Source organism: Lagenorhynchus albirostris, chromosome 6 (genome assembly GCF_949774975.1).
Source record: "Lagenorhynchus albirostris chromosome 6, mLagAlb1.1, whole genome shotgun sequence".
Lineage (NCBI taxonomy): Eukaryota > Metazoa > Chordata > Mammalia > Artiodactyla > Delphinidae > Lagenorhynchus > Lagenorhynchus albirostris.
The window spans coordinates 118064852-118078848 of NC_083100.1; the positions used below are offsets into that span (position 1 = coordinate 118064852).

The 13997-nt window shown below is 43.1% G+C and overlaps 1 protein-coding gene across 1 annotated transcript in view; it reads right to left on the reverse strand.

Moving 5' to 3' along the window:
* Positions 1 to 13997, reverse strand: part of OCA2 (OCA2 melanosomal transmembrane protein) — a 245408-nt gene that overhangs the window by 48944 nt on the left and 182467 nt on the right. The window contains exons 21-22 of the mRNA XM_060151549.1: positions 8950 to 9009; positions 8207 to 8311 (exon numbers count right to left, since the gene is read on the reverse strand). Coding sequence (XP_060007532.1) covers positions 8207 to 8311; positions 8950 to 9009 — 165 coding nt within the window. The remainder of the gene's footprint in view (positions 1 to 8206; positions 8312 to 8949; positions 9010 to 13997) is intronic.

The following is a 13997-nucleotide window of genomic DNA, read 5'->3' on the forward strand; positions in this document are numbered from 1 at the left end:
CTTCTCACTTTTACTACCCTAAAGGGTGCTTTTGTTTGTCAGGGGTTACAGCAGTCTGCCCTCTGCCCTAACACTTCCTGTGGGGCAGGTGGTGGGGAGGAGACTACAAAGAAACCCAGAGAAAAAGGATGCATGAGAACAAACCAGCCATGAAAAATGATTTCCACATAGAGGCTGAATGATAATTCAGATAATGATGAAGAAGTCAGTTAGAGAAACCCCACAAAATTATGCATAAATTACCATTCTTTGAATTGAACATCCTGGACAGGAATAATCATATTTTAACTTGAATATTGTCTGAGAATTCTTCCTGTTCAAGCAAATGAGGCTGAAAAGATAGGTTTACATTGAGAAACACTGTCAGGGAATTTTCAGTCATTAGCAGTGTATTTTAGTTTTCCAGTACAGTCTCTAGGGTGGTGAACTGGGAAGCCTAAAATAGCTGCCCACAAAAGCAGATCTAAGGTCACATGTAGATTCCACAGCTCCCTGTCAACTGCAGATGGGAGAAGAGGAAAGAAGGAGAGGTGGGCACACATCAGAGGGATTTCCTTATATGGAAATATTTGTTAAAATATTGGAATATTGCCATACCAGTTGATGAAGAGCCACTATCCACCATACCAGTTACTCCCTCTGCCTCTGCTCCAAATAAGTATGGAATTAACACTGGCACATGGGGCGAGAGGGGAGAGGAGGCTTCAAGCTTCCTGCTTCAAAGTCTCCCTCTCTGTTCTGCCTCCACAGATGGAATATTCATTGATGGAATATAAATATTAAATTGATTTAATAGTGTGTTTAGTAGTGTCACCATTTAAGGTAAGCAAAGCTCAAAATGAAGGGGAGGACCCAGGCAGGGGGATTAGGAAAATTTAAAAGAGCAAATCTAATTTCAAAAAAGCCATGGGGTGCTCTCCCATAATCTGCCCATGCTCATGTTGGAATTTTCACTGAAGCTCTGTCCAGATGACTTGGATAGATAAACTCATCCATTCTAGTTCTTTCCACTCTGGACATTATAAGATAAGCAAAAGTTCAAGAAAATGATCCTGCCAGTTATAAACCAAGTCTCTGGTATTTCCTGAATTTTTTGGTGTTCTTCTCTGATCACTGGAAGAGAAATATCATGAACAAATGTGAAATGCTTCCTACCTGCTATTCTCAGCTCACAGTTGACAATGTGAATACCAGAGGAACACCCCCAAACTCAAGGCACACTCTGGGGAGAAGACACCACCCAAGAAGACATGAACTTTTGTCTCTCTAACTCACTTCCTTAGAATAATGCTCATAATTTTTTAACAGAAAGAACTTTCTGCGTAGGTGCTTCACAACCTTTTCAGGCACAGCCTAAGTCTCCCACTGAGGAATTGGCCAGCACTTCTACTCATTGGAAATGGTGACAGCAACTGGCAGTTTTCTAACCTTTTTTTTTTTTTTTTTTTTTTTTGCGGTACGCGGGCCTCTCACTGTTGTGGCCTCTCCCGTTGCAGAGCACAGGCTCCAGATGCGCAGGCTCAGCGGCCATGGCTCACAGGCCCAGCCGCTCTGTGGCATGTGGGATCTTCCCAGACTGGGGCAAGAACCCGCGTCCCCTGCATCGGCAGGCGGACTCTCAACCACTGTGCCACCAGGGAAGCCCTTTCTAACCTTTTTAAATAAGGCTTCAACGCTGTTAAATCTCATGAATTTTTTCCCTGTTGACCTGGAGAATGACACTGGCCAGAGCTGTGTTCTTACAGCAGAATGAGGTTGAGCTCAAACACAGGCAGCTCTGCAAGCCTGGCAGCAGAGACCCCAGTCACTGTTCCTGTGTTTTCTCTTCATGTCTGATGGCCACGGGCAGGCAAACCTATCTCTACCCTTGGATTGACCTGACAGTATTTCTACAGGACATTCTTGGGTCTCCTTGTTTAGTCCCCCAGGAAAATAGGAAAACTGAGAATATGGGAATCTCACCAAAGTAAAAATACACGGAGCAGACAAACCCTGAGCAGCTCTCCCCAGGAGTGTACAGTGAGGAGCAGGTACTCTAACGGACATTTGGTTGGAGCTGGCCTCAGAAACAGTACAAGAAACTAGACCTCATAGAGTAGAAGGGGCACTACCTTTCTAGAAATGCCTGAGCTCTGTAGGTCCATGCAAGCCAGGCCAGACCACAAAGATTCTGGAATGCAAAGGATGAGGCCAGAGGTGCAGAGGGACAAAAATGACTGCTGAGATCTCAGAAAAGAGCCATAGTCCCCCTTCCTTCCACACACTCCAAGTTTAGAGGGCTTCTCAGGCGTGCAGAGTGAAGATGCTCCTGGTTGGGAGAAGGGTTGTGAAATGTGCAGGAGTTATCCTATCTAAGCAGGAAACCTAGATCACTTCCCCAGGACCCATTCATGTCATTGCATCTGTCAGAGGCCAGAAGCAGGGAAGATATCTATATACATATGGATTTTTTATGAGGACAATTGCAGGGCTGAAATTGAGGAAGCCCCATATCCACAGGGCAGGCAGCAAGGAAGGAAAGATTATGAGCACCTGCAGCCCACAGGCTGGTGGTCAGGAAGGAAGGTCCAAGGGAAACAGAACATCTGAAACTGAGCAGAACCCTGTGGGGCTCCTGGGGAGAAAAGCCTTTCTGTGTCCCCTTCCCTGAGTTCCAAGGGTCAGGTTCAAACAGTTGCTAATCAGAGAAAGGAGGGGAGGCAGTGATAAGGGAGGAGCAGTCAAGAAACAATAGTGCAGCCTTGGGGCAGGGTCCTGGTTCCCCCTCAAGGGATACACATGCAATATCTTTGAGCTCTTCTGCCAAACTGAAACCCCCACCAAATGGAAGATGTTAACTTCTAGGTGAAGCACTCTTCATTCCAGAGAAGGTCACAATTCACCCATCATTACCTGATGCCAGATGATCTCTGGATTGAAGGAATGTGGGCCCTGCACGCATCCTGATCCTTATCAGCAACCCCACCCTGGACTATAAAACTCCTCACAAACCACCCTTCCCCCCAGGTTGGACACACAGTTTTGAGGGCATTAGCCTGCTGTGGCCCCCTTTGCCTGGCAAGTCAATAAAGCTTTTCTTTTCCACTTCACCCAAAACTCTGTCTCTAGATTTAATTTGGTGTTGGAATACGGAGGCCAGATTTGGCTTCACATCTGCCAACTTTGGCAGTGTCTCCAATGCTAATGCATTCATAATATCCATCTATTCCCAGGGTCTTCTCAGGGCACACCAGAGATTCCCAGTGCTGATGCATTTGACCAGCATCTGGTGTCTCCAGCCAGCAGTGATAGTAGCTGCCACAGGGAAGAAGAATACAGAGAAGGGACAGCCTCCCACTGGGGGAACATAGAGGGCTCTATGTTGGTGAGACCAGCTCTCAGGAAAAGGGAGGAGAGAGTTGAGGGGAATGGCTGTTACCAGCAGCAAAGAATATTGTAGGCAAAGGCACAAGAAAGATGCCCAGTATCATGCTAAGGAAAGTGGCACCAGCCCAACTGGAGAGGAGGGTATGTCTAAGATGGTAGGGAGGTCTGGTAGAGAGATGGTGCAGCAATATTTTCTATGACTCTCAGAAACACAGTGAGCACTGAGGTGCCCAATTCCCTCAGTGAGAGTAACAGAATGTTGCTGGAGGATAAGCCAAGGGTGATGTGAAGGAAGAGTTACTTTGGAAAAATTAATCTATTGTGGTTTACTTACCTCTTTATTCATACAAACACTTGTTAACTATCTTCTTTGTCCCAGGCACAATGCTAGTAAATAAGGGAATGCAGCTGCAGACATGTCTTGACAATCAGTTTAATGACTACCTTACTGGAGTTATGTGTAAAGTGTTATAGGACCCCAGAGGACAATCAAGGCCTTGCACGGGAAGTACAGAAAGCATTGCAGAGAAGGCATTTAAGTAAGTATTGAAGCAGGCTCTGAGGAACTCCTATGTTTGAGGAACTCTGTTTCATGAGCTCTGGCTCCCCAGTGCAGAAGCTGGAAACTCACTTTCCCCATCCCCTTTGTAGCTAGAACAGGCATGTGACATGGGCTCCTCCAAATCAGACACTTCTACTTGAGAATCAGGCTTGGAGAATTTGGAGAAATGTGACAAGGTGTGCTCAAGGTAAAGTGACAAAAGCCCAGGTACTCAGCATCCAACATTGGGAGAGGGAACCCAGGCAAAGCAGCAGAAGTTGGGGGCTTCATGGGGCAAACCCCACCTAGGGTGTCCTTCAGAAAATCCATGAACTGTACACTATTCTTAGATAAACTCCTAATCCTCTTAAACTAACTAAAGTAGGTTCTGTTTGTCGACTGAAAAAAATTACACAACCTAAAAGTTGAGAGTTATGTTTTATTTGGTGGATATTCTTAGGAATTCAAGCCCAGGAGGCAGTATCTCAAATAACCCTGAGAAAACTGCTCCAAAGAGGCGGGGGTGGGGGGGGACCAGGATATATAGGAGTTTTACAGCAAAGGGCAGGTAGTCTGAATGTCTAAAAATTATTGTTAATGAAAGAAAACAGATATCTCAAGTTAAGGAATTTAGCGCTTTTCCATGTATGGGAAGGTGCAAGAGTCTGGGCTCATTGAAATCATTCCTTTGATATGCACCTCAGGCATTTGGGGCTAGTATCCTGTGTTTTCACTTCCTGAGTTCCCTCAGGGCTCACCCTTGTGCAGTCTGATGGCTGCTAGATGGCAGGCATTCTTTGTTTCCTTCCTGAATCCCCTCAGGGTTCACTGGCTCACCATTGGAGGTGGCTGCAATTGCTGATGACTGTGGCATCCTTTGTTTACTGATATTTGGCAGGCAGTATTTTATTTCTCATGTTGATTGCATCTGTTGTTTGAAATGCAGATACAACTATGTGCATTACAGATAGAAAGATCCCCACTAAAAGACTTAGGAATAAAATCAGCACCATCCAAGCCAGTTGGAGGATGAGAGTTATCAATCAAAGAGAAATCAGAAAATAACAGGGAAAAAAGAATCAGAAAAGAAAAAGCATAATAAATGCAAAACCTTAATAAAATAGTAGAAATAAACTCAAGTCTGTCAGTCAACACAATAAATTTAAACATGTTAACCAAAAGGGAAAGAGTAAAGGGACAATGTAGGTAATTAAATAGTTAATCCTATTAGGGGATTGTAAGTAAAGAAAAAGTATGGGAGACTTCTGTAAATTAATGATCACTCAAGAAAGCAGGTTTGCTTAACCACAAAACCAAGCTTAGCAACAAAACCACACAACAAAAACATGAGACATGCCCCAAAACAATAAAACAATGGTGGCATGAGACCCACATCCTGCCCAGTGAGCTCACTAAGTTAAGAATTCTTAGGACATTCTCCATTGCACACACTATAAACAAAAATATAAGGAAAAGGTGACATTATACTAAAACCTGAGATGATTTACAATTTTTAACATATGTTACTGCCTTTTTCCTCATTTCCATTGCACCATGACAGTCCTGGCCTGAACATGTAGGGACAAGAAAACTCCCCTGCCCAACCTGGAGGAAGAGCTGATGATGGAAGTTTGATGTCTACTCAAGAATGAGGAAGAAGATGGTCTTGTCCCCCTTCCCACTTTTCCTTTAATTATAAAACAGGAGCCCACTAAGTTCTTGGGTGCAGCACCCTCTTGTAAGCCTCACAAGCATCCTATTATAATAAATCACTTCTCATCTATCACTTTGTCTCTCACTGAATTCTTTCTGTGCTTTCTGAGCTCCTCAGAGCCCCCTGAAATGCCACCTACAGTTTCAAAACTATTCTCTTAACAGAGATGATCTGATTGGAATTTTAAAAATCCATTTGCATGTTGTTTTAAAAAATACAACTAAAAAGGAATTTAAAAAACAATTTAAAAAAAGGTAGAAAATAAAGAATTGGAAAAAGATAAACCAGGCAGAAGCTCAGAGCAGAGATGAAGAGAGACCTTACACAGTGTGAAAGAAACCACCATCCTGAAGAGATACAGATAATGAACCTCTAATGCCTAATCTGACTGCATAGTACTCATAAAAATGTATTGAATTGTCTGTTGAAATAGATAAACCAGTAAAGTGATTTGCTCTATCAGAATTGATTGATTAGAGAAAGAATGAGTGAATCTAAAGAAGCTCTAACAGTACAGTCAATGTGCTTGTACATGTGGGCATGTGCAGAATTCTGCTCTCACATGGGGCAAACTGGCCACATACTAGGTCAAAGGGGTGTCTAAGTATGAAATCCTACAGACCACATCCCCTGAACGCCACAAAAATGAGAAAGAAGTGGCAAAAAAGACAGCCAAGTGAAAAGAAGGGAGGAAGGGAGCAAGGGACAGTGGTGCAGACCTAAGTGTCTGCCCAGCTCTCTGGGCTGCATACTTCCCAGGACCCTGCATCTGGACAGGGCCATGTGTCCACTTCTCACCCAAGGACTGTGACAGGTCACTTCTGATGCCACTTCCAGACTAAGGCAGAAACCCAAGTGGCCCTCTTCTGATGCAGCCATAGTGGATATCATGTGCTGACATGGTAAATTCAGGTGGCAGAGATCTGTGGGCTGCAGGAAGCTCCATGCCATGCAGCTGCTGTTTTGGTTTCTCAGGAGTTAGTTTCCATACCATGTTGACTCACACAAACTAAGATCTTTCTTTTAATCCCTTCCACAGTGATATGCCCCAGATTTATGAAGGTAGCTCCCTCAGGAAAGGTAAGGAGAGAATGATATTGGAGTTGTGGGAAGGAACAGAGAATGTTACATTCCTCTATAATATTTTATTTCTTAAAAACAAAACAAACAAGAAAACCTGAGGCAGAGGGAATAAAACTTTCCTCATTTTGGGTGGTAAGTGTACTGATATTTGTTATCCTACCCTCTGTGATTCCTTTGATGTATTTTTTAAATTTAAATTTTGAGTAATTATTAATATTTGGGGAAGAAAAATACCAAAATTGTCATATTTTTAGAAAGTAGAGGAATCTAAATTTTCAACAATAGGGACCATTTTGTTCAGTCCAAGAGAGGGTCTGGGTCCTGAAACCTGGAAGCCCCCGAGAAGGTAGAGTGCATCAGCTGTGAGCATGCAGGGCCTCAAGGAAGCACAGAAAGGTTTGCTGATGAAAGTCTCTGGGCTTCAGCTACATAGGGTTCAGATGCACGGGATCTTCTACAGAATCTATTTCAACTAAGAAAGGGATTCACACGCAAGCTGACCTGGCATCTCAGAAGCCCAGGGCTCTGCTGCTTTAGCCTGCCTGAGAGGTGCTGCTGCCCCTGGCCCTCTGCAGGACCACAGTAATGACAGCACCTGCTGAGCAGTAACAGCACATTCAACAACATCCAGATGACTCTTCTAACTCAGGGCTTCATGAAGAAATAATGATAGCCACAGAATTAACTCAGAATTACCAAACCCAGACCCTGGAAGGACAATAGCTAGGTAACTGGAGCACCAATGCAGCAGACACTGTGATTCCAGGCAATGCATGGTGACATAGAGCCCCAGTCACCCTAAGGTCCTGTGTGAGAGGAGTGGCCCTCAAGGTCACAAGAACAAGAGATAAGTCTCCTCTATTGAGAATCCAGCCATTAGAAGTGTTCATGCATGCCCATCACACCTGGGATACCAGGTGCTGTGACAGGACCCGAGGTTCCTGTTCCCACCTTTATGCTGTCATACCAGGCATTCACAATTCTGCCCTAAGTTGAGCAATCAGTGACGTCAGAAGACACAGCAGGAACAGCCCTGTAAAAGTCCTCTAATATGGACCCCCTAATCTTGACTTGGGTCAAGATCACACAGAGAATTCAAAATCTTATCCAGGCCATAGCACCAGAAGCTACCCCAGCCAGTTAGAATAGCTTCTGCATTTGTCAGGAATAAAGGATGAACACCTTCAACCAGCCTCTGTCTTTGGTGTCTTCCAATTTTCTTTGAAAAAAGAAAGAAAGAAAGACTGTCTTTTCCATGAGAGGTGGCAGCTCCCAGTCGGACTGACCCTGAAACAACCAGCCATCCTGGGATTCACTGACCACAGCAGCTGTAGGCCTCAGCTCCCAGCTGCTGCCTGGGATCAATCACATCTGTCCCCTTAAACTGTGAGTGCAGTAAAGGGACAGGGCTCATTCTCTGCTTCTTCTGGAAGGAAGGGTGAGTCCAGGTTGTGTGCAGGTGAAACCTGGGCCCTCATCACATGGAGGAGACTGTGACTCACCATGGTAGCAGTGAATGGTATGTTGTCAATCAGGGACGATGCGATGGCTGAGACCCAGACCACCAAGATGATGGCAGCTGCAAGGCGCTGATCTTCTGGGACCATCTGGAAGGAACAGATAAGAGCAGGGCAGTGTACCATAGCTACATAGATCATACGCACTGAGAATCTGATGCTAGGACATGTGAGACTCAGAAGGGACCACAGGGCTCTTGGTCCTTCCTCTTCCACACAAGGAGAGCAAGGGAGACCCAGGTGTGCAAACAGGACCAACTGGGCTTTCCCGGCCCCTACCAGGAGCCTGGGCCAGGGTCTACAAGTAACTGAGAGGAGTGACTCCCAATCATGCTCAAGCCAACCAGCCCTTGGGGGCTGGGACGGGGTGGGGGGCAGCAGGTCCAGTTTTCCCATTCCTGGTGGGACACCAGGTAACACACTGGTCACACTGACCTCACTTCCCTGTGGTGACCCTAGGCTGCAACCTCTGTGCATCATTTACTGAGACTGCTGTCTCAATTCTCTCCTTCCCAGAAAGTTTTTAACTAAAGGCTAATAGCAAAATTGCAGGCAACTGTAATTATATATTCTTTGAAAAAGTCTCTTTTCATCTCTTAGCTACACAAGATAAAATAGGTTCCCTGATATACTTTTTTATATAATTAATGTGACCTATTCTTGCCAATTTAAAAAAAAAATCAAAGGAATAGTGGCTGGAGCACATTATATTGCAGTATTTAATGTACCTTTATTAGCAAAGCAGTCTGTTCTCCAACATACTCTATTAAGTGGAGATGTGCCAATGCCTAGAAGAAATAGAGGTATGATAAGAATCAGTTTAAAACTGAGAATATATCAAATTTTTAAAAACATGTCTTTAAAATGAGAATAAGTGAACATGGCGCTCTCATTTTTTTATAAAAGATCAAACACACAGTCTATAAATAATTTACTATCTTATATGCACACTGAAGATTTATTGAGAAGAGCACAGTAGCAGAGGCAGGAACTTCTCATTAATTTGAGTTAATATCCATGCTAAATTTACATTTGGATGGAAGGCCATTTCTTTATTTTAAGATCGCTGTATAGGAGTACTGTTCACCTGTACATAATGAAATGTCTCTCCGTATAGAATGTCTTGCAAGTAAGTTGCATTTCAAATTCCTTTTTAAAGCTAAGCATCACAGAGTTTTAGAAGAATATAAAGAAAATGCATGGTTTTCATAACTTTCAAAGAAACGTCTATTTAACTGAAGCATGTACTATTTTCATAGTACTAGACAGATTCCGAAAATTGTGTCCAGAGAAAGGTAGGAAAGAAGATTAGATGGAGACATAAGTTCAGGAGCCATTCTGCTCAGTCTTCCCACTTTGTTCCAGCTGAGGAGGAGATCTTCTGCTGTCCATGACAGATCCCAGACAGGAAGCACCGAGAGGGAACCAGACATGGGGGTGACATAGCTACCTAGCACCTCTCAAATGTGGCCTTTTCACTGTGATGTCATCATAATGAATGATTACAAATACTGAAAACATCAGCTTGACTATGTTTAAAAAAAGAAAGTCAAGATATGAGGAAAATACAAATAGCCAATAGATACTCCTTTATAAAATGACAAATAACTATGTAACATCTAATTCTATCAAATCTAAAGTTGTAAATATATAATATATACTCTACACTTCAGCAAACTAAAGTTTATGTATAGTTGAAGATTATATGCATCACTTGTCTCCTCCATCAATTTATATAGCGAAAAGATGATTGTATAATACGATGTAAATCTCTCACAATATGAAACATAATTATCCTTCTGTTGCAGTGACTAGTTGCAAAAAGCTGGTTCAGCAATGATCTGACATCCCTGTTCCACTGAAATTAGACAAATACAATAAATCAATGCCACTACTTTTTTCAAAATGAGGGACTAGGAGGTCTTAAGGTCCCTTCTGCAGCTAAATAAATAGACCCTGGATAAAACACACTTTTAGGGCATTACTGGATTAGCAAGACAATGTAATGTTTTCCAAGGAATCTCCCTTCCCATGAAAATATTTCTTGCAGCTGGCTGGGAGCTGCAAACTTGAATGGCAAGGAAGGATGAAATTGCCTTGAGCTTGATGCCAACCAAGGGCTGAAGTCAGAGCACTGAGGTGTGAGCAGCAGCAAGGTTGTAGGCTGAAACAGGGATTCTCACACTGCACTGACAGCCTCGAAACAGGCTGAAAATATTATCCCCTGGCATCCAGCAGAGGCAAACAAAAGAAGTTTCTGGAAGAAAGAACCCCAAATGTAGCCTCCCAAGAGTCCCACAGATTAAGATCAAGTAACAAAATTATAATCTAGGGTCATCAAGAATGCAAGAAGACAAGTAACATGAACAAGAGCAGAAATAACCAAAACAGATTTGGATATACCACCAACATGCAAGAATGAGAATCCACAGGTACTGGATATAGTAGAGGAATTGTGTTTAAAGAAAATAGAGTTGAAGAGTGTAAGTAACAATTAACGTTTACCCTTGATGAGTTAAGAATATAAGCTGTCATCTCTAGAGTAAACCACTAAAAGATAATGTAACTGCCAAGAAGTGGGAAATCAAATTTAACATAACCCTTAATCAACTCAGATAAGGGAGAAAAAAGGATTGAAGATAAAAATATACAAGGTCAGGGAGGCCTTCAAGATGGTGGAGAAGTAAGACGTGGAGATCACTTTACTCCCCACAAATACATCTATATGTGGAATAACTCCTACAGAACACCTACTGAACTCTGGCAGAAGACCTCAGACTTCCCAAAAGGCAAGAAACTCCCCATGTACCTGGGTAGGGCAAAAGAGAAAAGAAAAAACAGAAACAAAAGAATATGGATGGGACCCAAACCTCTGGGAGGGAGCTGTGAAGGAGGAAAAGTTTCTACACACTACAAAACCCCTTCACTGATGGAGATGGGGGCTGGGCCGGGGGGCGGGCGGCGATTCCGAGCCAGGGAGGAGAGAGCAGCAACAGGGGCGCAGAGGGCAAAGTGGAGAGATTCCTGCACAGAGGATCGTTGCCGACCAGCACTCACCAGCTCAAGAGGCTTGGCTGCTCACCCGCTGGCTGGGGCAGGTTGGGGCTGGGAGCTGAGGCTTGGGCTTTGAAGGTCAGATCCCAGGGAAAGGACTGGGGTTGGCTGTGTAAACACAGCCGGAAGGGGGCTAGTGCACCACAGCTAGCTGGGAGGGAGTCCAGGAAAAAATCTGGACCTGCCTAAGAGGCAAGAGACAATTGTTCTGGGGTGCATGAAGAGAGGAGATTCAGAGCACCACTTATACAACCTCCAGAGACTGGCACAAGCCATGGCTATCAGCACAGACACCACAGACAGGCTGGAGCACTAAGGCTGCTGCTGCAGGCACCAAGAAGCATGTGTGCAGGCACAGGTCACTCTCCACACATCCCCTGCCCAGAGTCTGTGCAGCATTCCATTGCCAGGGTCCTGTGATCCAGGGACAACTTCCCTGGGAGAACACACAGCACGCCTCAGGCTGTTGCAACGTCACGCCGGCCTCTACAGCCATGGACTCGCTGTGCCTTCCATACCCCTCCCTCCCCCCAAGCCTGGATGAGCCAGAGCCACTTAATCAGGTGCTACTTTAACCCCTCCTGTCTGGGCAGGGAACAGACGCCTTCAGATGACCTACATGCAAAGGTGGGGCCAAATCCAAAGCTGAACCAAATACAAAGCTGAACCCCGGGAGCTGTGCGAACAAAGAAGAGAAAGGGAAATATCTCCCAGCAGCCTCAGGAACAGCAGATTAAATCTCCACAATCAACTCTATGTACCCTGCATCTCTGGAACACCTGAATAGACAACAAGTTATCCCAAAATTGAGGCAGTGGACTTTGGGAGCAACTGTAGACTTGGGGTTTGTTTTCTGCATCTAATTTGTTTCTGTTTTTATGTTTATCTTAGTTTAGTATTTAGAGTTTATTATAATTGGTAGATTTGCTTAATGATTGGGTTGCTCTCTTCCTTTTACATACATATATATGTGTATATATATATATTTCTCCTTTTTCTTTTTTTGTCAGTGTGTATGTATATGCTTCTTTGTGTGATTTTGTCAGTATAGCTTTGCTTTTGCATTTGTCCTAGGTTTCTGTCTGTCCTTTTTTTTTTTTTTTGTATACTTTTAGCACTTGTGATCATTGGTGGATTTGTTTTTTGGTTTGGTTGCTCTCTTCTTTCATTCTTTTTTACTACTTTTTAATTTTTAAAATATTTTAAATTTTAATAATTTTAATTAATTAATTTATTTTTTATTCTCCCTTTACTTTTGAGCCTGGTGGCTAACAGGGTTTAGGTGCTCTGGCCAGGTATCAGGCCTGAGCCTCTGAGGTGGGAGAGCCAAGTTCAGGACATTGGTCAACCAGAGACCACCTGGGCCCATTAAATATCAAATGGCAAAAACTCTACCAGATATCTCCACCTCAATGTTAAGACCCAGCTCCAGTCAATGACCAGCAAGCTACAGTGCTGGACACCCTATGCCAAACAACTACCAAGACAGGAACACAAACCCACCCATTAGCAGAGACACTGCCTAAAATCATAATATATTTACAGACACCCAAAACAATACCACCAGACACGGTCCTGGCCACCAGATAGGCAAGATCTAGCCACATCCACCAGAACACAGGAACCAATCCCCTCCACCAGGAAGCCTACACAATCAACAGAATCAATTTTATGCACTGGGTGCAGACACACAAACAACAGGAACTACAAACCTGCAGCCTGGGAGAAGGAGACCTCAAACACAGTAAGTTAAGCAAAATGAGAAGACAGAGAAATAACACAGCAGATGAAGGAGCAAAGTAAAAACCCACCAGTCCAAACAAATGAAGAGGTAATAGGCAGTTTACCTGAAAAAAAATTTAGAGTAATGACAGTAAAGATGATCAAAAATATTGGAAATAGAATGGAGAAAATACAAGAAACGTTCAACAAGGACCTAGAAGAACTAAAGAGCAAATTAAAAAAAGGTGAACATCACAAAAAATGAAATTAAAAATTCTCTGGAAGGAATCAATAGCAGAATAACTGAGGCAGAAGAACGGATAAGTGACCTGGAAGATAAAATAGTAGAAATAACCACTGCAGAGCTGAATAAAGAAAAAAGAATGAAAAGAATTGGGGACAGTCTCAGAGACATCTAAGACAGCATTAAATGCACCAACATACGAATTGTAGGGTTCTCAGAAGAAGAAGAAAAAAAGGGACTGAGAAAATATTTGAAGAGATTATAGTGGAAAACGTCCTTAATATGGGAAAAGAAATAGTCAAGCAAGTCCAGGAAGCACACAGAGTCCCATACAGGATAAATCCAAGGAGAAACACACCAAGAAACATATTAATCAAACTATCAAAAATAAAATACGAAGAAAAAATATTAAAAGCAGCAAGAGAAAAGCAACAAGTAACATAAAAGGGAATCCCCATAAGGTTAACAACTGATCTTTCAGCAGAAATTCTGCAAGAGAGAAGGTAATGGCAGGACATATTTAAACTGATGAAAGGGAAAAACCTACAACCAAGATTACTCTACCCAGCAAGGATCTCATTTAGATTCAACGGAGAAATTAAAACATTTACAGACAAGCAAAAGCTAACAGAATTCAGCACCACCAAACCAGCTTTACAACAAATGCTAAAGGAACATCTCTAGGCAGGAAACACAAAAGAAGGAAAAGACCTACAATAACAAACCCAAACCAATTAAGAAAAAGGTAATAGGAAC